Raw genomic sequence first — 26,585 nt, 5'->3', positions numbered from 1 at the left:
CGATTGGTTCTCAGAAAAAAGCCTTTCTTGGAAACACACGAAAACGCACACACATAAACATTTTCGCTTTTATATTTATAGATATAGATAGATATTTTTTTTTGCCATTACTCATACTGCAATTTTCTAATATTGTATTCCGCTGCATACTAGGTATATTTACAAGACGATTCTCTTTCAACATATGCGCTCATTCTTTGAGACCTTTTACTTTCCAATTCTTCTGTCTATAATATATATAATTATATTAATTAGCTAGTTGTTCGCTATATTAAGAGAGGGGGAGTGAAAAAGAAGAGATGGCTTAGGTCACCACTTTTGCTATCTCACATTTTTTTTCGTGGGGCCAACAGAAACGAGGTTGTATCCGTCTTTCTCAGAAATGATGGCAAACTCTCAATTTCCACATATCTGCTGAGGTCATCACTTGATTCCTCGTTTGTCAATCATTCCAAATGCTAATTCTTATTTTGCCACTTAGAACTTGTCACTTGGTAACCAACGCCATTAAATTTTGTGCCAGGTTCCATATAAACAATTTTTCCCAGTCATGGTTGACAGAACGAGAATAATTTATCCCCCCAGCTTAAAGAGTTTAGTTAAAAATTGTGTAGACGTTTTAGATTTCAAAATTCAATAAAGAGTAAAAAAAAAAAAAATTGAATTACAGACAAAATAATACAAGATAAGCTACAATATAATAGGCAGTTGTGTGTGTGTGTGTGTTTTTGGCTAAAACTCAAAAACGACAGAATACTTATAAAGCTGGTATTTTCTGGATCAATATTGCTCTGGATTTTTATTCTCAGCCACCCAAATCAAGAGATTAGACCATTTCTGTAATGATCTGGTCCTTAGGAGGTCCACACTCCCAGGCCTTGCCTTTTTCTCTTTGAGAAGGGGTTAGTTTACTGCTAATTTCTTGAGGCGCCCTCACTGGGGAATGTCAATGAGGCTGCCCAGACACTTTTTTCAAGTCAGTGCCCTTCCTCTGGGGCGCTGACTTCTCGATCCCACTTTCTGACCCTAGTGTCTAAGTTCTTGCAGTGAGAGAGAACTAAACAACATATATCTAAAATTTAGAAAATTTTTTTCTAATTCTTGGACTGGAAACTGGCATAGATTTCATTAGACAGATAGTTCACAGAGTAAAGGGAAGTAATTATTTTTAATCAAAGAGTTGATTCTCTTATGCTGACTCCCTTATGATTCCTTGAGTAATCTGTAAAAACAAGTCATCTGTGTGTGTGTGTCAAGAGAGGAATGGGCTGAACAGAAAAAGACTGTTTAAGAAAGATAGAGAAGAACTGTAAGGTTTAATAGCAATATGTTACTTTTGCCCCTGCTAATGCTAGGTATCTCTTAAGTATTGTTAAAATAATTTTTTTTTTCATGTCCTTTTTAAAGCTGTAAATTTTAATTATTTTTATAGTAATTTTCTTTTTTGGTCCTCTTTTTTTTTACTTTTAATTCTTGTTTTCATTTTTAGTGAGTCTCCTAGAGTTACGCATTGATGAAGACGAGGAGGAAGTTCCATCATCAACAGTACCCACCAGCAAAGCCGTAAAAGCACGTCTGTCGCTTGGAAATCGGAAATTTCGAACAGACCGTAAGTCTGGAGGCCTGTCTGCAAGAGCAGAGTCTTCTTCTAATTTGTCTACTTGTGTGTCAGTACCAAACCTCACATGCATGGAGAGTGAAGAGGAGTCTGCACCAGCTTCAAATTTACGTGTTCTCTGTGATCTCTCCTTATCGCAGAGTGTCCCTGACGTGAACCAACTGGATGATCAGTCGTCGATGAGCAGTAAGACATCCAGTGACCCCCAATCGGCTCCAGCACAAAATGGTGATGACGTCTTGGAGCGAAAGGCTAAAACTGTTGTCTCAAAGTCCAACTATCACACCATGCCAAAGCGTAGGGTCACCATAGCATCATCCGGAAATGGAGATCTTCAGAACAAAGGTGAGCACAAGAAAGATGCTGACCTTATGCCTCCTCCATTGTCGACGACGGTTGGATCTTTAAAGAAGGAGACTGCAAGACGTCTAGGTCGAGGACGCCGTCACACACCAGAATTGACTCTGGATCAGGCTAAGAACATCCTTTTGGGAAAATCTGGGTTGCTTGGTAAGAATTACCATAAAGTTACGGATCACAGAAAAGACTTGGTGGACACTAACGGAAGCGATGCGGATGCAGAGAGAAGTTGTAGTTCTCTTTCAGTCGGACGAAACGTACCTAAACAGTTGAATTCTGATGTGATGGAGCGGCGAAGTTCAACTGGTAGAGTTAATCTCGAACATTTTGAGAGACCACAGAGTCCAGCCATCACAGCGAAAGCTATGACGGCTGGTCTGCGGAATAGAGAGATAAAAGGCAAATCCTTTCTTGGTGATCTTGCCCCAAGTCCGAATGACCCGCCCGAGAGAGACAGTCCTAAGTACACCTCCAGTGCTTTTCACTCCTCTTACCATACGAACGCTGAACTGAAAACTAGTGTCGCGCACTCTTTGAGCTCTCGGTCTGGAATTCACACCGAACCAAAGTGGGCCAAGATGCCTAGTTCGCGGTCGTCGAGTGGATCAGCATCTTCATCTAATTCTTGGGACAACAGTAACTCCTCCGAGGGCAGTCCGAAGTTGCTGCCGAGTGTAAGGAGTAAAGTGGCCTTATTTGACAGCCCGGCTGCTCTAAAAACGCGCAGGCGGTCGGTGGATAAGCGTAACAACCTTAGGATCGGCTCTACTACAGACAGTTCTCAGGCTACAGCCGGTTCGGACACTGACACGGATATGGAAGTTAAGCGTCCAGATAAATCACGATCTCATTCTCCAGCGTCTCTCATCACTACAAATCACAGTATAACAAACAGGTAAGATAGTTCTCGTGTGTCATGATGTTTTTTTTTAAATCTTATTTGATGACAGTGTTATGGGTTTTTTTTTTTTTTTTTTTTTTGGGTTTTTTTTTTTTTTCAGTTCTTGCAGGGAGGTGTCGATGTCCTCTTACGTATGTCGCCTGGTATTCCCAAATGGTCACCCATCTTGTACTGACCAGGCTCAACATTGCTTCACTTTAGTGATCTAACCAGAACCAGTGTGTCAATGTGATTATGCCATATATAGTTATTTAAATGCTTCCAATTTAATCCTGTTTTTTATTTTTAAAAAATTTACCCTTATTTATAAATAAAAAAAAGATATTCATCTGAGTTCCAATCTCTGTCTTTGTGCTACCAGATGAGTGTTATGTTATTGCATGCATGCAGCGGCCCAGCTGCTTTAACAGCGTTGCCGACCATGACTCTCCAAAATGTAGAGCCATGGTAATCTTGGGAAGACAAGTAAATACGGTAGTTTCCTGTTGCTTTCAATCTTGATTTGGTGGTGTATCTACCCCTATGAGTTAAACGCACCCCCAGATACCAACCTAGAAATTTCTATGATTCAGCGTGGTACATGCAGCATCTAGCCTTCCCAAATGGTTACCCATCTTGTACTGGCCAGGCTCATAGTTGCTTAACTTTGGTGTGATCTGGCAACAACCAGTGTGTCAACATGATTGTGCTGTATATACAATTATGTTATTAGCTTCCTGTCTGAAGATACCAGTTAGTTTTGCTGATAGTTATGTTTGAGAAGAATAAAAATATTTACATTAGTTTCCAGGAATGTAACTTGATGGATGAAATGTCAATCTAATAGTTATGTTTTCACTAGGAATGTTATAATATAAACAAAGATATGTGACAAAAACCTGGCAAGAATCTTTAGGCTACGTATAGTGATGATGTCCTGAATTTTAGATTTAGATGTGTGAAGTTAAGTCGGTCTGTAACTAGGAGTTGTTTTTTTTTTTTTTTACATGGGGTCACCACTTATCAAGGCCCGAAGGCCACTCAAGGATAAGGGTTATTGCGTGTACAGTAATCAATGAGATAGTATTGTAGTAATCATTAGTATTGGGGGTTTTGATAGTGTGTTACTTAAGGGGGCGGTTTGTCAGGAGTTTATGTTGGACTTGATGACGTCCAAGTTGTAGTTAGGTGGGAAACATACAAGCGGCAGAGAGTTCCACTGGCATGCAGTTCTAAGAAAGAAGCTTTGCTCACGGAATCTACGTTTGGATTTAGGCATACATAAAGAGTGGGGAAAATTATTGAAAGTAGTTTCAGCCAGACGGGTGTTTCTCGTGAAAGATTGGTGAGGGGGGGGACGAGGGATTGGAGCTCAGACGAGCACCTGCCATGGAAATAACGATAAAACAAAGACAGGCTCGCAACGTCTCTTCTGTGGGAGAGAGGTTTTAGGGAAGAGAAAAGGACATACCCCACTAAACCACAAAGTCTATTTTGTACTCTGTCAAGACAGGATAGGCTGTTTTTAGCAGCTCCTGCCCAGATGTGGCAGCAGTACTCCATCCTTGGACATACTTGGCTTTTATACAGATAGAGAATTGCATCAGTAGTGAGATATCTTCTGGAGCGATAGAAGGATCCCACCATTTTCCCAGCGTCCCTGCAACAGATTTGATGTACGCGTTCCATTTCAGATCAGGAGTAAAGGTCAAACCCAGAAGCTTGTAAAAACATGGAGCCTCCCCAAGACAAGAGCCATCCATTTCAGATGCCAGATGGGGATCAGAGCGTTGATGATGTAAAGATAGAAGCTTCGTTTTGGGTGCATTAAAAGTGACCAGCCACCTCTTCCCCCATTGTACCACGCGCTCAAGATCAGAGGAGAGAGAATTAGAGAGAACTTTGTCATTTACGGCCTTTGATGTGTTGCCATAGATGGTCGTGTCATCAGCATAGATGTCAACGAATGATTTAAGTATGTGTTTTGGGAGATCATTGATGTAGATCAGGAAGAGAGTTGGGCCCAGGATGGACCCCTGGGGGACTCCAGCATTAATACTGTGGGCTTCAGATTTCTGCCCATCAACCACTACTCTTATGAACCTATCAGACAGAAATGATTTAATGATTGAGAGTTGTGGAGTAGACAGATAATGGCAGCCATGGGAGCACTGGACTGGGTAAATGAACATATGTAGTTGTGGAAAAAGGGAATGGCGTGTCAAGTTTGAAATCAACACCTTGCAACCACAATAAATGTAAATATGAAACAACTTAGTTTAAGTTTTTCGTGAGAGACGTTTACATTTCATAAGCATGTCGGAACAGAGGAAAATGGTTGTGATTTAAGGTATGTCGTTCTTTGTTCAGCACAGATGTAAGATATGTTTATCCGTCCTTCTGTCTATAAACGGTTTAGTATGTTGACACGTACAGATACACATTATACACACATCAACAAGAAAAACATTTATACACCAGATGATAACATATTGGAAGATGTCACACACATTAAATGAATACAAAATACATAAACACAAATAAACGACACGTTAACAAGATAAAGAGACTCATTATGTACAACTTGCATATATATATACTCATTATAAAGCGCAGTGTGCTACATTTGGCTGTCTGAAGATACCAGCTTCCTGACCTAAAATGTATCAAACATTGATGTTATTGCTTATTATTTTCCTTTAGTAGAGTTTGAGTTTTAGTCAAATAGAACTCGCCACTTTTTTATATAATAGATGATGTATATTTTTCGGGCCTTTGTTTTGTAGTTTTGTCTTTTTAGTTGTATGTACAAACATACAGACAACTGGGTTTTATACAATAGATAAAATATATATTTTAATAGTCAGTATGTACTCGACTCTGCTATTAATTTTCATATGTCAATGTCCAACAGCTCATTAGCATTTTAATTTTGCAAGCAGACCTGAAAATGTTACAGAAGTCCTGATTATTGATTATGACCCCCTCCCCCTCTTTTTGTTCTCGCTCTTGCCTTTCTAAGATATTGGAAACATTCTGCTTTGTGCTTGTGTTATGTTGATAAATCGGACTCTTTTTTCTCATCTTGGGTGTGATTAGCACAACGTTTCGGTCGCTGCAATCTGCGACCTTCTTTGGGTGTTGAAAACATGCTTCTTTCAACACTTGAAGAAGGTTGCAGGTTGCAGCGACCGAACCGTTGTGCTAATAACACCCAAGCTGAGAATAATAGTCCGATTTATCAACATAACACAAGCATTCACGTCTCAAAAATTCAGAATTGCATTCTGCTTTGTGTTTTTTTTTTTTTTAGTACCATTGTGATGGTGGTGGCTTTTGATTCTGGGGCTAGTACTACCAGATAAGACTGTCTGAAGATACTGGTTACCTCACCTAAAATGTACCAAATATTGACATTACTGTTTTATTTCTTTTCCTTTTGCAGAACTCAATCATGTTCAGCAAAGCCAAAAACAAAAGCAAACAAATTTTTCTACAAAACAACCAAACTAAATACTTCTACCCCGCCCCTAAAATGTCACTGATTGAGTCAAAAGAATTATTTTGTGAAAATGAATTTCAATTTATGCCTTACTTGCCCACCAGTTTCAGTCATGAAAAAAATGTTTTTGTTTTATTGTCGTTTAATGATATAGTGAGACACTTTGGTGAATGTCTCATCAGTAGGTGTAATTCTGAATGGGCATCACACTCACCAGATTGTACCTCTGCTTCTTAGATTTTTATCTGTCAGGTTATTTCTGAATTGAAATCAGTCGTGTCTGTTCAGTGTGTGCTTACAATGCAGAGAGGCACATTTGGAGTATATCATTGAATGGCAATAAAAATAATCTCTTGGCATTCATAACTAGAAATTGGTTGATAAACTGTTTTCCCCTTAATTTTAACCTTTTTTTTTTTTCAAGATAATCATCTTTTGTTCCTGTTAGCTCTTACATTAAGTGGCTTCATGCCTTTTCTGGAGCAATTTCTATAAAAAAAAAAAAAAAAGAAGTCAAACATAGACTGAAGTTTGTTTGTACCAAATATGGTTGGATTGCAGAAAGAATTGTGAATTTTATTATCAACTAGCAGGCTGCCCAGTGTTGCCCGGTCATAAGATACACTTAAATATGATGGTATAATTCATGCAGATTACGTATTTATTATTATACAGAAAATTCTCTATCGATTATTAGAATAGACAGTAAAAGTAGATAGAAAAAATATATGTATAAAAAGAAGATAGAGAGGAATATATAAGAATATATTTATTTAATTGTACAGAAGTTCAGAAAAACATTGGTACCGTCGGTTTCAAGCCCAACATAAAGGGGACCAGTTGATGGTAAAACGTAAATGATGTTAGGCTCTCGTCAGCCATGTTGTTTCTGTCTGAGGAAAAAAAATTTCAGGCCCGCATTTATTTTTATAATTTCTCCAAAAAACAGTAAACCAATAACCAATATATATATATATATATATATATATATATGTTTTTAATCGACCGTGCTTGGGTTTTTTACCCTTCACCGGACTATCCATTCATGTGAAATCTTTTTATCATTTTTTCTTTTACCTCCTATTCCCCTTACCTCACCCTTTTTTTTTTAACCAAGTAAGATTTGTGACTGACTTGTGGTTTCATTAAATACTTTTACATGCAAAATCCGATCCCGCATTTTGCTAATTCCTGCCCTCCGATGAGAAGGAGAGTATTTCTTCGAAACTCTGCGGATTAAGGACTATCCGCTTATCTTGTGCTTCCTTTTTAAAATTAAATATGTTTTTAACTCTTTTTCAAGATGTTTTTTAACATGTTTTATTAATCATTTATTCATATATATATATATATATATATATATATATATATATATACACTAGCAGGCCACCCAGTGTTGGCTGGTTGTAAGATACGCTTAAAGATGTTATTTTGATTCATGCAGATTACATATTTACTATTATAGAGACAATTCTCTCCAAATTCAAAACTAAAATGTATATGTATAATTTAGATGGCATCAGCTAAAAGCGAAATGAAAACATAACTCTCCACCCTCATTCCTTAGCCTCTAAGCCACGCCTATATGCATATATATATATATATATATATATATATATATATATATATATATATATATATATATATATATATATTCACCTGCCAACTCTTTAAGAGATGGAATCGCCTGATTGTGGAAGACCAGATTCAAGCAAGCATATATATATATCACTCTGACAGACGTTAAAAACATTTAAAAATAAGTGTTTAAATTTCACCAATTCAGAATTTAATCTTGCTATCTGTAACACTTTTTCGCTGTAAACTGAAGCACAAAGCTACTTGGATACACCCACGTTCAAAGCATGGTCACCTAATTGACTTCATCATAACTCGAAAACATGACCTTTGAGATGCATATACTGTTGGTGTCATGCGCAGTGCTGAATGTGACACCGATCACAAGTTGGTGAGAGGAAAGTTTAATTTACGAATCCGTAAGAAAGTTTGTCATAGTGGTGTTAAGGTACCTAGCCGTATTGATGTCACCAAGTTAAAGTTGCCTGAAGTTCAAAAGAGTATGGCGGAAAAGCTTGATAATCTTGCATTTGATGGTACATTGGTGAATTTTAAGATTCAGGTTTATTCTGCTGGTGCTGAAGTTCTTGGTTTCAAGAGGGGTAAGAACAAGGACTGGTTTGACGACAACAATCTTGAATTAATCAGTTGTTGATGAATAAACAGACAATTTATGAATCTTTACTTTGTGAAGATCATTCTGATCATACAACTAATTTGCGACAATACAAAGAGGTCAAAGCCACATTGCAACGTAAGCTATGAAAAATGAATAGTGGATGAACATAACGGAGCAGATCCAAAAGGCGTTTGACACAAAAAATTTGAAGAAATTTTATGGACTCCTGTGCCAAGTATTTGGTCCTCCTACCTCTTCAATATCTCCCTTGATGTCGAAAGGTGGTTATATTGCCATTAAGGATCCAGAAAATATCTTGAAAAGATGGCAAGAGCACTTTACTGATGTGTTTCACAATCCCTCAGCAGTAGATGCTGATGCAATTGATAGCCTACCACAATGTGATATCATAGTCAGAATGAATCGTTTGGCTAATCTATTCCAGAGTCACAAAGTGGCTTTAGGTCTGGCAGAGGAACTATAGATATGATTTTTTTCAACCCGGCAAGTCCAGGAGAAATGCATTGAACAACAGATACCACTGTATCAAGTGTTTGTGGATCTAAGCAAAGCATTTGACACCGTTAACAGGGATGCTCTGTGGTTAATCTTAGAGAAAGTAGGGTGTCCTCCAACCTTTGTTTGAATATTCAAGGAACTGCACAGGGACATGAAAGCTCGAGTATCGTTTAACGGAAAATTGTCTGACAATGGTGTCAAACAAGATCATGTTCCTGCCTACTCTTTTCTCTATATATTTTGCTGCTCTACTTGCTCATATGTTTCAAGATTGCGATAGGGATGCGGTGTTAAAGTTTCGAACCATGGGTCGCATTTTTAATCTTAGAAGATTTAATGCCAGATCCAAGCTGCATCATGTCTTGGTCAAGGAGTTACTGTATACAGACGATGTTGTTTTTTTTTGTTGCACACTGAGACTGATATGCAGCATATAATGGATAGCTTTGCTGATTCCTGCACTGCCTTTGGTCTGAGGATCAGTCTGTCTAAAACAAAGGTCATGTTCACTCCTGCACCGGGCCAGTCATACGTGGAGCCGAACATCATGGTCTGTGGTGCTAGACTGGGAGTAGTTGATTCATTTGTGTACCTTGGTAGTTCTCTGTTGAGGGATGGCTGTCTCGACACTGAAATTCACAGGTGAATTCAGAAGGCATCTGTAGCTTTTGGAAGGTTGGAGAAGAGAGTGTGGTCTGATCATGGCATCACAGACAAGACTAAGATCTGCGTTTACAAGACCTGTGTGCTAACCACATTGTTGTATTCATCGGAGACATGGACATTGCATCAAAGGCACATTAAATGGCTTGAACGATTTCACCAAAAATGCTTGAGACGTATCTTAAACACCAAGTGGCAAACACAAGTACCCGATGCTGAAGTCCTTGTGAGAGCATATTGTAATCAGATCTCACATGCGTTGGGTGGGCCACTTGGTTCAAATGAAAGATTGTAGGCTGCCAAAACAAATTTTTTATGGAGAGCTGGAAAATGGCAAGCACCCTCAACACAAGCCTAGGAAGAGGTTCAGGGACTCTACAGAGAATAATTTGAAAGTCTTTCAAATCGACATCGACACATGGGAAGAACTTACTCTGCAAAGGTCGAAGTGGTGAAAGCTTGTATGTGAAAGTTAGGATGCTCTAGATAAAAGAAAGCAGGCCTACAGCAATCTGAAGCGAGAGCTTCGCAAAGGTTTAATTGGTGGTTGTAACCATGACACACAGAGCTGGAAATGCCACACTTGTGAATGAGTGCTTTTGTAAAAAGCTGGCTTTGTTAACCACCTTACGTTGCACAAAACTCCTGTTCAGGTCAACTTTGCACCTATTAGTCTGAACCAAACGATCTGTTTAACATGCAGCAAAGTTTGCAAGTCTACTGCTGGTTTGAGAAGACATGTGATTGTTCATAGGAATACCCTTCAACCTCTAGAGGAAGTCAACTCGATGGAAATTGCTAAATTTGTATGTCACATCTACTTCAAGATGTGCAAATCTGTGGCAGGAATGCAGAGTCATCTGAGATGACATGGGCGACAAGATTGGGAGAACTCAATGTGATGGTAATCATCTGGAAAGATGCAGCAAATCATCATATATATATATATATATATATATATATATATATTCACCTTTCATCTCTTTTTTAAGAGATGGAATTGCCTGACTGTGGAACACAAGATTCAAGCAAGCATATATATATATATATATATATATCACTCTGACAGGCGTTAAAAACAAGTGTTTAAATTTCAACAATATTTCTTGCGGTTAACAGTGACCGAATGGATTTGATCCTTACTAATGGAGTCAGGGATGGCTTCTGTTGCCGGGTTCGAATCTATCGACTGGTGTTAATCATGACACCCTACACTGATGATTCCTAAAAGGATGACACACTGGTGTCTATAGGTATTTAATAATTATTATAGTAAATAATTATGTATATTCACCTGTCATCCCATTATTAAAAGCTAGAATTGCTTATTGGTGAAAACAAGATGTAAGCAAGCAAGGTTCACACAGTTTTTTAATTATATGATTATGTAGATTTCATTACCTTTTAATCCTCATCTTCAGGTGGCTTTTGGCCTTGATAAATATTGAAAAGAAAATCCAACGTCTAAATATCACAAGTCGAAATTATGCTGAATCAGCATTTTCTATTGAAAGGTGTTTATATTTTCAAAGTTGAAACAATTTTAATTAAAATTTCATACCTTTATAGATTTTAGTCAAGGAACTCGTGCTATTCTCAATCGGTCACCCATCTAAGAATAGACAGGTTTGATGGTGCTTAACTTTGATGCTTAGACAATGTGATAAATAAATGTAAATTTTTTTTTTTTTTACCATTAGAATGATAATAAAATTTAAATTTTTAATTCATTTTTGTTTTTATTAATCTCTATTTTGACCTTTTAAAATTTATTGTACCTTGTTTCATTTTTATTTAATTTCTTTCTTGAAAAAAAAAAAAAAGCACGCACAGTGTTGCTTTGACCACTCCGATGGATTCACTTCCTGTCTCTCCGAAAGCTGATGGCAGTCAATTGTCTCTACCCATCCGGTCGGTTGTGTCTTCTGCTCAGGATATTCCTTCGAAAGGTTTGTTTGATTTCATCCATTTTCTTGTGTGTTCATCTTATGCAGCGTGGTTTGCATTGGATTTCTCCCATCACTATACATAATCGAGTTTTAAATCAGCCACCTTTGTTTCGATCATCCTCTCCGAGACAATTTGATTGAATATATTTAGTCGACAAAAGTATATTTTCGAGTTCTGTCTTTCTGTAAATCTATTTTTGTAATTAGTTTGCCTTTTTGTTTATATATTTTTTTTTTTACTATTTGTGATGTGTGTGTGGGTGTTTAAAGTCAAAGATATGATTATGTTGCAATGAATGAAAGAATAATGCACTTAGAGAATTGCTATTACTTATATCTCTTATGTTCATTGATCCTTTTTTCTAATTTAAGCTGGGTTTCACCAACATATGATGGCAATTTTGGTGTTAATGACGCTATATTATAGAAACCTCCACGTTCTTTAGTTGTGCTTGAATTTGCCATTAACATCAAAATTGCCATCATAGATATATTGGTGAAACCCAGCTTAAATTAGAAAAAAGGCTCAATGAACATAAGAGATATAAAAAATAGCAATTATCTGAGTGCATTATTCTCTCATTCATTGCAGCATAATCATACCTTTGACTTCAAACAAGCAAAAATAGTTAAATATATATGTGTGCATGTGTTTTGTTTTTCAATTATATTTCACTTTTGTGTATACCAATCCTTTTAGTGTAAGAAGCTCAATTGTCTGTTGCGATTATAACAAGAGAGCATATACAATTCAATAACATTCCAAGTTGTAAGGCTTATTAATCTTACCATTCATTTCTTTCAACATCTCAAAACTTCCATATATTTTGAAATATATGACTACTTATTTAATCACATAAATTAATAGGTTGAAATATAATTTTATGCGTAAATTTTTAGTATTTACTTCAACAGTGCTCAATACATAGGTAGAGCTAGGTTTATATATGGCAATTAAGCTACACAGAATATATAGCAATTCCTGATGAATTCTCACAAGAATGAAACGCGGAATATTCTGTGTAGCTTAATTGCCATATATATTTTTATAACTTACGACTTGGAAATATATATAAATATATATGTCGATGGAAAGTTGATTAAAAATATAGGTCGATTAAAAATTTGAGTATTAAAATCAGCAGGTTCGTGGGCACTTTTACTTTAACACCCGATGATGATGCATGGATGAATCGAAAGCGCTCGTGACAGCAACAACTACATAACTTTTATTAATATTTTTGACTTTGATACAAAAAAGATTATACGGAAAATCGAAAAATTAAAAAAAGAATCATAAAGCTAAGTGTCTCCATTGCATTTAATAATATTTGCTTGGATGAAAAAATGCTGCCTAAATATACCAATATATATATATATATATATATATAATAACCAGCAATTTTACAGCTATTGAATAAATAAGATCAAGGCAAAAAAATGGAAACACTTGAGAAAGGGTCATATATCCCCCAAAATATTGTGAGATTCATCATTATTGAGGATAAAAGTTGAAAATAAGATTTAAAAAAAAAAAAAAGGCCTCATTAAGTTTTCTTTCTTTCAATCCATAATATATTCCTGCATTGTTTGAATTTTCTAATACATACAATAATGTAGATTTCGGCGTATAAGGCGACCGTCAATTAAGACGAGATACAAAATTGGAGCAAATTTTAATAACTTTATCATATATCGGTTTTATAAGACGACTACTAAATCACAAAAACGTGTTTGTTTAGCCTAGGCTAGAGATTGCAACACCCGCTATCTTGTGAGATATTGGTTTTTTTTAAAGATGATTTTTTAACTTCGTCTTATATGCCAAAATATACGGTATATATTTATGGGAAAAACATGCTTGTTCAATTATATTTTACTCTTTATTTACACCAATCCTTTTATTTATGAAGCTCGATGTGTGTTAAATATAACTACAGAGCATGTACAAATAAATGACAAGAAGGATATATTCCAAATGACCACATTATATTAATATCTTGGTAAAGTGTGAATGAGTCTGCATTAAAATCAAACATGGCGTAAATATTCTAAAACACAATTGAAACTTCTCTTTTGATATTTTCCAGGATTATGTAATCATGTCCATATTTTTTTAAATTTTCTTTTAAAGTTAACGAGTTTTTATTCTTCTGATGAGTCAGGACAGAAAATATTTTAAAAAATTGACGTAATAATTATGATTGTGCCTGCACTACAAAACAGACGTTGTTAATAATTGAACATTTTAACATGCTGAAAAAAAATAAACGGCAAGATGAACATCTTGGAATTTGAAATATAAACTTTTTATCATTTATATAGACATTTTATATATATATATATATATATATATATATATATATATAATCAGGTGAAGGAATAAGTCAGATTATAGGAATTCTGGCAATTTCAATTTTCTTTGATTCATGCAATTTTCCTTCTATATTATTGGTTCTGTTATCAATAAATTGCAAGAAGTTTTTACACAAAGCATCTATGATTGCTCACTGAAAATAACTGTTTTCCAATACTTTCCATCTCTTCTGATAAACTTTGCAAATGTGTTTGCATTAAACTTTTCCCATTTTCATTATTTCCAATTCTTACAATATTGTCTCGCTGACCACCTGACACTCATTAAGCTTTATTTCTGAGTCACCTTTTGGTCTTGATAAGTAGGGATTTTATAGTAAAAAGAAAAAATCACATACTATTAATTTCTTGCTTTCAGTGACCATTGATCATCTCTAGGATTTAGTTGGCATTAAGCCTCTCAAGTGTTATTGTTTTTGCTATTATTATTAACTATTCTAACATTTTATTTTATTAAACATTCCTGATTGACTAATTTTTTTCTTTCTCTCATTTTTTTTCTTTTTCCCCTCCAGCTTTTCTAGTTTTATGCAAACTCCAAGAGGATGACCTTTGTGAGTGATTCAAGCACACACACACACACACACAAACACTTATTGATGCACCATGACCAACCCTAACCCCACCCCACCTACCTGGGTCATCGTTTCCATTCTTGAACCATCATTAGCTTCATCTATAATAGCCATTGTATTTCTGTATATTTATTTATATATCTGTATCACATTTGAAGCCAATTTGATTTCCTTCGTTTATGTGCGTCATCCGAACATCTTTAGTTTTTTCGTACATTAGTTGACGGAAAAAAGATTGTATCATGGTCTGTCTTTAGTGTTTTCAATCTGTTGCAGAAAAGAGTTTGGGTCATCTATATACAAGCACCAAAATTATCCAGGTGACGCAGCTGATCCAACTATGATTCTGATCCTTTCATCTTATTGTTGTGTCATATTTCTGAATTTTCAAGATGAAGACTGATTATTCGTATTTCGATTCTTTGGACTACTATTCTTATCTTGAGTGATCTTTTTTTTTCAGAATATTTCACTCAATGTAACATGTGACTTTCTTCAGGTCTATCTTGTCAGACTCGTGAATGTGTACAGAAGTTTGAACGGAACCTTTTTAATCACCTGGGATAGTATGCTCCCATTCTGTCAGTCATAACTGAGTAGAAGTCCTCAGTATATATATTAATTTAATTGGAATTCATTATTTAGATGAGTATTATTTATTAATTTATTTATTGCGGACTATCATCCTCATCTCTTTTTTTGTTTTTGTTTCTTTATTTGTTTCACAGTGTTTCGGCCAACTATTCCTCTAGCTTTCGTCAGGTGGCAACCGCGACGGGATGAGAACTCCGAATCTCCTAACTGCATCCTGAGCAATTACTGCCTTCCGTAGAGGCTTACTTGGCCAAAACGTAGTGAGACGACAACAACTATGGAAGGCAGTAATTGCTGAGGATGCAGTTAGGAGATTCGGAGTTCCTATCCCGTTGCGGTTACCAACTGATGAAGGCCAGAGGTATAATTGGCCGAAATGTTGTGAAACAAAAGCTTAAAAAAAAAGATGAGGATAATATTTTTATTGAGATTGTCGAACTGACTTCCTCATCTTGGTTGTTATAGTCACAACGTTTCAGCCGTTTTACCCTCCGGCCTTCATCAAGTGTTTTGTATCGAACTGGGGAACCGTTTGTTAGGAATCTCGAACCCAACCCTTTATTATTATTACAGGGGTACCGTGTTCGGACTCCAGCTAGGGTCTGGGACATAGTTGCTGATTCTCTGTTTTGAATGTTACTTTTCACTGCCTTCGTTCAGGATTGAACTCAGCACCTTTGGGTAACTGTAAACTTTGATACAACGTCTAGGACCACTCGTCCATATGTCAGTAGGACAGACAAAAGTACAGACAATAACTATGAGAATAATAGTCCGCTATAAATAAAGTCCTCAGTAATTTGCAATTGTGTTTTTGGTGTCGCTCGCACTAAGGATTGAACCTTGAATCTCCAGAAGAGTGTAACTTACAAGTACTTTATCCACTACTCTTTGGCTCTTCCTTCTAACCTGGTTGGTGTGTTCTGATATTCACTCTTTATTTTTGTTCAAATTGGGTGTTCATAATTAGCCTAATGGATACGATAACAAAGTATGCAATCAGCTTTCTACTGTTATTATTTATGCACTTAAATGGTGGGTAAAAATTTTCAAATATATGCAAGAGGAACATAATGAAATGGGATGCATAACAAGGGGTTGGTAATTTTTTTTATATGGAAATCTCTCCAGACAAGGCATGACGCCACTTAATGTAATGAGCTTAATATATTACTTCACAATGGAAAACTTGTCATTAATGGGGTTATGACAAGAGAATATTCTTTTCATTATTTTGACTCTCGAATATCGGTTAATATCTTATATGTTTTTAGATAGTGATGTGGTTCTCAGTTGATTAACTGTGTCGGATATATACTCAAGAGTCAAAACAATAAGAATATTCTCTTATCATAGACCAAGTCATTAATAACTGTTAAATGGAATAGTTTCTGACCCAGAAACTAGCAATTGTTCTTTCTATGTCAAACATTGCTCCTGGAATGTGAGGACTAAAGGATAAAATAAGAGAAGCAAGAGTCATATAGCTGTCATACAGGTTTAATTATTAACTGAAGAGTCTATTTTAAAAAAAATCCCTAAAAACAATCAAAATAAACACGAATTGCCAGGGCAAACATCATAGAGGATGCATTGGGTGGTGTAAAGTAAATATGTCTGACATTGATATTACCTGAAAGCTAATCTGAGATAAATACCGCAATCAATAAAATAGGGGATCTTGCTGAAATGGCTAAAAGAATGATGATTTTAGTATCGACTCCATTTGTCTAAAACTTGAGGAGGTGGGGTAAAAAAAAGTATCAAGTCTCATCTAAAAAATTCTGAAATAAAGAGTTAATTTGTTGTAAAATAATTTATCGAAACAAACCAAACAGAATTCCTAAATAATTTAGTTTTTTTTTTTTTACAAAGGGATTACCACATATCAAAGCCTGAAGGCCACTCGAGGATAAGAATTAAATGTGTGTATTGTAGTCATTGGGACAGTAGTAGTGTAGTGATAGTTTGTGGTGGAAATTTGGTATAATCAGATTATTTATGAGGACGATTCAATAAGAAATTGTTTACATTGGACTTGAAAATAACAATATTTTAGTCAGCTGAAAAGCAGACGAGTGGAACACGGTTCCACAGACAAGCGGTTCTAGGAAAGAGGCTTAGTTGATGGAATCTGCATTTAGGTTTAGACACTGATAGAGAATAGGAGAATTAATTGATACTGGTTTTGGCTAGACAAGTGTTTTTTGTGGAAGACTGGTGAGGGAGTTCAGTTTAAATCTATTTATATTTATTGTTTGCTAGTTTCTGGCCATAAAATGGTATTTTGCTTTTTATTTTTTATTTTTGCTCCTTGCAACAAGTGGTTTCATGTTTTGTCTGTTTCCATTTTAAAAAAATAATAATGAAGAAATAGACTATTTAATATATATATATGCTGTTGTTATGACCCTCCCCCCCCGCCCTTTGTTAGTTTGCAGAGATTATTTTTGCATCAAAGACCAACATTCATCATTAGTGCACTTATTAATCACCAATTTTTGTGTGAAAAAGATTTTTAAAATATTTTTGCATATTTTTGTCAAATCTCCAAAAGCATTTACTTTTGAAACTAGAACACCCCTATCATCGCAGCCACAAAGTCACTGACTGCAATCTAATGCAGAGAAATAAACGCCTCGCCCTTGAAAATGGCCACACCTGTTTTTCCAATTTATTGTTTTTGGTATTTAATTTGATCTAAGAATGAAATTTAGATAACTTAAAATGACTTAACGTGCTAGAAGAGTCCGAAAAATGACTTAATGTGCTGAGAGAGTCCGATGAGATGACTTGACGTGCTAGGAGGGTTCGACGAGATGACTTGACGTGCTGGGAAGGTCCGACGAGATGACTTGACGTGCTGGGAGGGTCCGACGAGATGACTTGACGTGCTGAGAGGGTCCGACGGGATGACTTGACGTGCTGGGGAGGTCCAAGATGGCTTAATGTGCTACATTATATATTTCTTTCATATATGAGGAATTACTTGGACATTTTGGCTTTTCCTGTTTCAATGTGAGTTTCTGATCGCATCAAAATCTTCATCGCATTAATAAGTCTGACTTCCTGTTTATTGTCTCCAATCCACATAACCATGTCTTGGGAGAAATGTTTTCTAAGAGTAATGTTCCCATTCTCAATGGAAAATTTCCATTTTTCAAAGCAGTGTTTTTTAAAATGATAAAATTATTAATCTACCTATATGATTCCATTTCACAACTTTATTTGACATTAAATAATCTGTGCATGGTTGATATTCTCTAAAATATACCAAACCAAAATTTGATTCGGTAATAAGACAACATATATCTGCCGCATGGGGAGGAGCCTTTAGGAGGTTGTCACCAATTTTACAAAATGCAGAGATTCTATTGAATCTGAGAAAGGAAATCTTGTAATACACATCTTACCTGCACTCTTGTATGACTATGAGAAGTAATTGCAAATGAAACGCAATAACAATACTCTCCTGGCTGCAGTGCATCAGATGGAGTGATATGTGATGTTTTCAAAGAGTAATGTTTCCGTTCTTACTGTAAAATTTATTTCTAGAATGTTTTATTGGAATCTATATATTAATATCATAGTACCTTTAAGATACATACGTATGTGTGTAATGGTTTCCAGATTATAAATCATTCGATCAGGAAATCCTATTTACTAAAAAGGAGGATAGCAGGTGATAACATATTACGAACATTAAATTAGTATATAGAGACGCTAATTTAATGTTTGTAATCTTTTTTAATACATAGGATCTCCTGATCACCAAAGACGCAATGTAAAAAAAAAAAAAAAATTAAAAAATAAATGTTCTTTTTGGGTTGTATGTGAAACTAAAATACAACTTCTGGTTAGGATCCAAGTGTAGTATTTGTTCTGTTTAAAGATGGTCTAATGCTATTGTGGAGTTTTTGTTCACGCTGGGCTTCCATACAATGAAATACATCATAAACTCCTAATAGGATATTGGAGATAAACTGTAATAAACATAAATATTCTGACACTACATTAACCTGATTACTTAGATAAATATTTTTAGTTTTAACAAAATGGCTACAATAATATTGCAAGCTGAATGTCCACAGAATACTCAGCAGCAATATATTACTTATGAAAGATTCTGCTGTGGAATTTCCACAGGTCTTGCTAGTATAAAATAATTATCCTATTAGTAGAATTCCATTTGACAACCTTATTTCGTATTAAATAATCCACAGATAGTTGAGATGCCATAAACCTAAAGTGAAACAGAAGAGAAAGATACTGATTTTGAAACGGTTAATCATTACTATGTGTCATTATCGCTTGCCGAGATTATAAGTTGGTGAGTCCGCACCGTGGAGATCTCTCTGGAAGAGATGTTATGTCCTGGCACAGCACACTAGCTCCTTGGGGAAATGAACGATAGAATGATAGGCACAACCCCATTTAATTAAGAGGTTGATACGACGTCAGTTATGTCTGGTCTACAGATTTCCTGTCGAGCATCATTACTAGCATGATTAATTTTCTCCAGAGAATTATTTTCAGAGACCATCAAGCTGCAATTGAACACTGTATGAAATAAGCAAACAATGCATATTTAAAAAAAGTGTGTGTGTGTATATATATATATATATATATATATGATTAGTTTTTTTGGAAAAAGAATTCCAGCAGAGTGCTCAATTAAAAGGAAAATCCAAATTTTAAGAGCGTAATTTTAAGACGAATATTGGCTGAAGAGAGCTCGATAAGGATACCTTAAACGGGCCTTATTATCGGGCTTGAAACCGACGGTACCAATGACCTGTCTCAACTAACAACTTTCTGTACACAAAATATATATATATATATATATATATATATAAAAAATAAAAATTACAATAAGTTTACCAAGGTAATCAAAATGGTAAACTTAGAATATATTATAAATATTAAAGAGTTAATATATACAAGTAAAGTAATCTCAATCAGATGTAAAAGCTCAATAAAACCGAAAAGGAAATAGAGCTTATAATATGAACAAATGATTAATAAAACATGTTAAAAGACATCTTGAAAAAGAGTTAAAAACATATTTAATTTTAAAAAGGAAGCAAAAGATAAGTGGATAGTCCTTAATCCGTGGAGTTTCGAAGAAATACTCTCCTTCTCATCAGAGGGAAGGAATTAGCAAAATGCGGGATCGGATTTTGCATGTAAAAGTATTTAATGAAACTACAGGTAAGTCACAGGTCTTACTTGGTTAAAAAAAAAGGGTGAGGTAAGGGGAATAGGAGGTAAAAGAAAAATGATAAAAAGATTTCACATGAATGGATAGTCCGGTGAAGGGTAAAAATCCAAGAATGGAAAATCATGCAAAATCCGATCCCGCATTTTGCTAATTCCTTCCCTCTGATGAGAAGGAGAGTATTTCTTTGAAACTCCGCGGATTAAGGACTATCCACTTATCTTGTGCTTCGTTTTTAAAATTAAATATGTGTTTAACTCTTTTTCAAGATGTCTTTTAACATGTTTTATTAATCATTTATTCATATATATATATATATATATATATATATATATATATATATAAATAAATTTTTCAATTTGAAGGAGCAGTTTTAAGGACTTTAATGTTGATCTGGTTAAAATGCATCCACTGGCAACAGTATCATACTTCCAACTGATTATCTCTTTCTCTTGTGATGATGGAAATGAGAGAAAAAGACATTGAAATGCCATTGTTGAACAAATTCTGAAGTTGGCCAGTTTGACAGCAGAAAAGGAAGGAAACACAATAGATCCGAAATACCACTTTGATAATTTGTTTTGTGTTCACCAAACTGAAACTTTTGTCCTTGTTTATATTTCAGCTGAAAAATTAGAAGCCTGTAAAAGTGTGATAAGGGACTTGAAGTTGGATGTTGAGAAATTAACTGCTTTGTATGACAAGGTAAGTTTTTGTGCATCTTAAAAAAAAAAATCACAAAATGTCCGCTCAACTGAAGCATTACTTGTGAAAAACACTTGACAGAAACATTGTATTCTGTATTAAATGAGAATATTTTGTATTCTATTTTATCATTTGTGTAGTTATACGTGAGCTGAAGCCTCTTCTCCAACACAAGCACTACTAAATATTAAACATGTTTAAAGAATTTTTGTAGGCCATGAGCTCAACCTGTCATTTGAAAATTAAAATATTTCAGATTTGCATTAAATTTGATTTCTTGAATTTCAATTTCTTAAGACTTCTTAAGCTTAGGCCTTAAATTTTAGACATTCGCTAGAATCAAAATCATGTAATATTTTTTTTTTTTTTTTATCAAAATTGGAATAAGGATTCTGGACAAGGTTTAGTATCATCATATCTTGATTTTAATTTTTGTAAGAGAAAATAAAAGTGGTGCAAAACGTTTTAGGGAAATTAATTTTACCCATCATGGGATGGCTATTCTCTAGTAATATGTAAATTCAACCGTCTCTTCCTTATTGTAGTTTCTTCATTGTAAAATGAATATTAAACTAATGATGATTTCAGATATAATATGGAGGAGATCAATTTATGTTGTACTTGCTTGTTAAATTTTGTGCGAAATTGACAGTGAGCTGAAAGAATAAAGAAAAAAGTTTAAGAAGGGGGTAAATAGAGAAGGGGAGTTAAATAATAAAGAAAATGTGGCTAAATAGTAAAGGGAGCTAAATAATAAAAAGAGGAGCTAAATGTAAAAGGGGGAACTAAATACTAAAGGAGAGCTACATAATAGAGAAGAGGGGGCTAAATAATAGAGAAAGTGAAGTAAATAATGAAGGGAGCTAAATTATAGAAAAGAATTTGAATGTTAATAATTCTCTAACAAAACATTTTGACAATGCATCTGTCAAACCTTGTCTTTCGCAATAACGTTGAATGTTTTTTTTCTATTTATCAGGTGGCTGACCCCGAACAGCAGTCTGAGGAACTCCTTTCGTTGCTTGGCCAAGTGATCCAAGACACTCAGCAAAAAGTGGCTGGACTCGGCCCTGATGACATATCCGCAAACCCCACCTCAGACAGACTGTCTTCCATGTCTACCCGAGACATCAGTACCTCTCCGATCCGTTTCTCAGATTTGGTCACAGAGATGCCTGCCTCGTCTTTGTCGGATGTCGCTACTGCTACTGCTGTCGTTTCCACGGATGACAAGGGGATTAATACCTCTTTTAGTGAATCGGAGGAATCTCCTGAAAATGATCCAAAGCAGCTTGTGGATGCAATGGTCCGGCTTGTCGAGCGGAAGCTGTCAAGCAATTTGACTGACGAAGTGCAGAGCATGTTGTCAACATTTTTTATGTCTTTCCTCCAAATAGTAATCTACAAGTCAACGGAGAGAAGCTAGATGATCCCGTGGGGGGGGGGGGATAAAAGAAAAAAAACAGATCGTCACATGGTTTTTTTTTTTTTTTTTGTGATAGCGGTGAAATTGGAAAAAAATAAATGATTATTTGGTGCATACATTTTTTTTTAAGGGCCTTTTTGATGATACTGTTTCGGCTTTGTGTTTATTTATAAAAGCCTTGAACATAAGACAGATCTAGACAGGATGTGATATATAATTTGGTTTGAGAGAATTGAAAAAAGAAATGCATTAAAAAAAAAATGGGGGTGGGGGTTAACAGTGTAACTGGCCCCAAAACAAGATGGCTGTTAAAAGCACAAAGGGAGATAATTCATTTTGATTTTAACTTTTTGAAAACTTACTTGATTTTATCGCTAGGTAAATAACCTAGAAAGCTTAGAGAAAAAATAAAATCAGATGCTTGTGTACATTGGTGATTTTTTTAAAGCAACACATTTCAGGTGAAAAAATTATTTACATGTCATGTCGAAATTATAAGTTCAAAACATTACATAAAATAATCCAGTAGATGTGCTAAATGTATTTTTAAGCAAAAAAAAAAAAAATCATTCACAATTACATTCTTAGATGTTATGCTTAAAAATGGTGTTTCCTTAATTTGTCAAGGGAGATAACTCAGTATTTTATACTAAATTGGTCGTACAACCATTCCCCATTAAAACATACAATAAAATTCGATTTGCTTGACTATTTTCCTACTGTATCATTTTTAATATATATTTTTTTTTCAATTAATACTAATTTCCACATGACAGGTAAGTATATAATGTTTTCACCTGAAATGTGTTTATTTAAAAGATGAACAATCTACATCATTCTTTTGTAATTTTGGGATATTTTAATTACTGTGGCATGACAATTAAGTAGATACCATTGGTTTTACTTGAAATTCAATATTTCATTTTCGAATTTCATTACAATAATAAAGAAGAACCTAATATTATTATCAAACTACCATCAGTTTCCTAGATAAAACTAAATTTAAGGTCCCATTCCTGACTGCAATCCTGGACTCTGTATGAAGTGTAATAAAAGTCATGTTTTTGTCTTCATTATTTAAGTAAATTTCAATTTTTATATTATCTGTGCTAGTGCAGAATAGTGAATTTTGAAACCAACGCATTTCCAGTGAAAACATTATTACATACTTAAGGTTCGTATCGAAATTAGGAAAATGATCCAGTAAAAAATGTGCTAGATCTATTTTTATAAAAAAATCATCCACAATAATAGTTCAACAATTTATATTTTGAAATGGCGGATTTTAGTTGAAAGAAAGGGAGATGACTCGGTTTTGTCAAAATGATTGATTGTAGTTATCTCTCTTGGATTTGAGAACTAACATTAATAAACTCAAATTTTATTTTCACTTGTAATTATTTTTCTACTGGACCATTTTTATTTTATTTATTTTATTTTTTTTTTAATTTATAATTTCGACATGATACATAAGTACATAATGTTTTCATCTGGAATGTATTTGTATCAAAATCTGATTATTCTGCCCAAACACCTTATCTGCATTTCACGGTAAGGATTTTAAAAAAAAATTATGTTAATATTTAAAAAAAACTTATTTCGATAATACCCTATTTATCTTAAGATAAGGACAGTGTTTTTCTTTTTTCTTCATCAAGACTTAGATTCTGCAGGATGGCGTAATAATGAACATGACATTGCCGTGGATGATAACTAGGATAACACGTTATAACACCCAAGAAATTGATTTGAGTCTGTGATAAAATTTAAAGAATAATCTCCCTCCGTCTTTGGGAGTCATCTTGTTTTGAGATCCACTAAACTATCATTTGTGAAAAGTTTTTTTTAGTGGATGAAAGAATGATTTTAACCATTCTTTGAATAAATGTTAACTTTCAGATTTTTTTTTTTTTTTATAAAAAAAAAAAAAAAAAAACATTCCAAAAGTAAGAGGCTGAAATATACATACGCACACACACACACATATATATATATATATATATAAACACACACACACACACACATATGTTAAATTAGAATTTACTACTGTGGTTTCATGATACAGATTATCAGATAAATTGGAAGATTGTATAAAGGAATTTATAGGCAAGTTGTTTTTTTTTTTTAATCAAACTTGTTTCAATAAGATGTTGCCTAAATACACACACTTACGGTGTGGTTGCTAGAAAAGTGAGAAATTTGTAAAATGGTAATTTATTTTTTATAAAGAATAATTTTTATTATACACTCACAGATGCTCAAAATGTCATCTAAGTGAATAAGTCAGATGCTAATAAAAAATTTATAACCTCAAATTTCCCAGTTTTCTAGCAATCACCCTGTAATATATATCTAGTTTCGTGAAAATAAACGAATGCAAATTCACATACTTTGCAAGTTTAAAAATTTCAAGCCGTACAAAAACGAAAGAATAGTCTAAAATATTTTCTTTATACGATTCATTGTTAAATTTTAAAACTTTTAACTGTACATTTGTTTTACTTTCACTTGTGCTTAACTAAAATAATGCTCTATTCCCACTATTGAGTACATTTCTATCATATTAGGAATTACTATAAAGTAATTGTCTGGTAATATTTGGGAAAAAAAAAAGAAGCTTATATATAGAATGATATGAAACTAAATTCTTTGGTGTAGTTTGGATAGACTTTTATGAGAATAATTTTCACAATCCAAACGTACTAATGTAATTCCTGAGTAATTATAAAATTGATTTCATTTTCAACAAAGCTAAAAAAAAATTTTGTATTTACAATTCTGAATTTTTGAGATGTGGGATGATTTTTTTTATATTTCTTTTTGGATTAATCGGACTACCGTTCTCATCTTGAGCATTGTTTGCATAATGTTTTGGCCCACATGACCTCCCACCTTCTTACCAAACTCTTTTATCTTTCTGCCAAGCTCAGGTACTCTGCATGGAATTTCAAACCGATCTCTTTGTTATCCACAGGTGTGGAACTCTTTATGTAATCCACAGGGGTAGCATGCTCTTGTTCTGTCAGTCATGATCAAGTAGAAGTCAATGAATACAATTGCGAACTACTTAATTTACTCAAGACTTTTCTTGGTCGTGGCTGACGGAACAAGAGCATGCTACCCCTGTGGATTACATAAAGCGTTCCATTTGAAATTATCTGGATTCCCAGGTTTGATAGAAATATGTAAGAAGTTTGAAACAACACACCTGAAAGAGGCCAGAGGTTACATTGGCTGAAATGTTGTGAAAATAACTCTCAAGATGAGAACAGTAGTCTGATTAATACAAATTGGCTTTTATTGAAATTTTTCATTGTTATACCATCAAAACAAAGGTAGAATTTTTACAAAATTTGACTTATATAGAGATGGAGAATCTTCAGAAATACAGGAAAAAAAAATTATATTTGCATATTTCACCAAAACAAACATGATCATGATACCAGTGCTAAAAAAAAAAAAACTTTACAAGTCGCCATCTTTGATTTTAGTGTGTATATAATATATATATATATATATCTCATTGATTTAGTGTGTGTGTATATATATATGTGTGTGTGTGTGTATGATATGTATATCTTTAGCCAATCAGATACACACTAATTTAAAATTAATTTTTCTCAGCCCAAAAAGGTGTGTTTTGAATGTATGTATGAACAATTTATGACTTACATCACAATCTTCTACGGACAAAGAAATGGAATTGAATTCTACATCGAAAAAAAGTTGTGTGGTATGCAAAACTATTGTACCATTCCAGTATACAACGGGAACAATGGTGTTACTTAAAAAAAAAAAAAAATCAAATTTACTCTTTGAAAACAATTGTTGCAATCAATCATTCAGTGCCAATTTTTGAAACAAAAAAAAATTGTGTGCGTGTGTGTAGAATCGGACTATGATAAAATTAAAAACAATAGAATACATAAATTTGTGACTCGCTGTTTCGTTTGTTTGTCTTTAACTTTTATTGTTTCTTTGATCATTGGCTGATTCTACAGAT

The 26,585-nt window shown here is 34.3% G+C and overlaps 1 protein-coding gene across 5 annotated transcripts in view; it reads left to right on the top strand.

The window, feature by feature from the left end:
* The window catches only part of LOC145260432 (uncharacterized), a 544,502-nt gene extending 520,009 nt beyond the window's left edge, over positions 1–24,493 (top strand). For all 5 annotated transcript variants that reach the window (XM_080118436.1, XM_080118435.1, XM_080118434.1 and 2 more), the window contains 4 exons: positions 1,490–2,873; positions 11,564–11,688; positions 21,077–21,156; positions 22,136–24,493. In XM_080118436.1, coding sequence (XP_079974562.1) covers positions 1,490–2,873; positions 11,564–11,688; positions 21,077–21,156; positions 22,136–22,582 — 2,036 coding nt within the window. In that variant the 3' untranslated portion in view covers positions 22,583–24,493. The remainder of the gene's footprint in view (positions 1–1,489; positions 2,874–11,563; positions 11,689–21,076; positions 21,157–22,135) is intronic.
* Positions 24,494–26,585: the final 2,092 nt, after the last annotated feature.

The sequence above is a fragment of the Euprymna scolopes genome, chromosome 36, assembly GCF_053919585.1.
Source record: "Euprymna scolopes isolate OS-2025 chromosome 36, ASM5391958v1, whole genome shotgun sequence".
In the NCBI taxonomy this organism is placed as follows: domain Eukaryota; kingdom Metazoa; phylum Mollusca; class Cephalopoda; order Sepiida; family Sepiolidae; genus Euprymna; species Euprymna scolopes.
The sequence above is the reverse complement of the archived record's forward strand: the minus strand, read 5'-3'. Positions and strand labels throughout refer to the sequence as shown.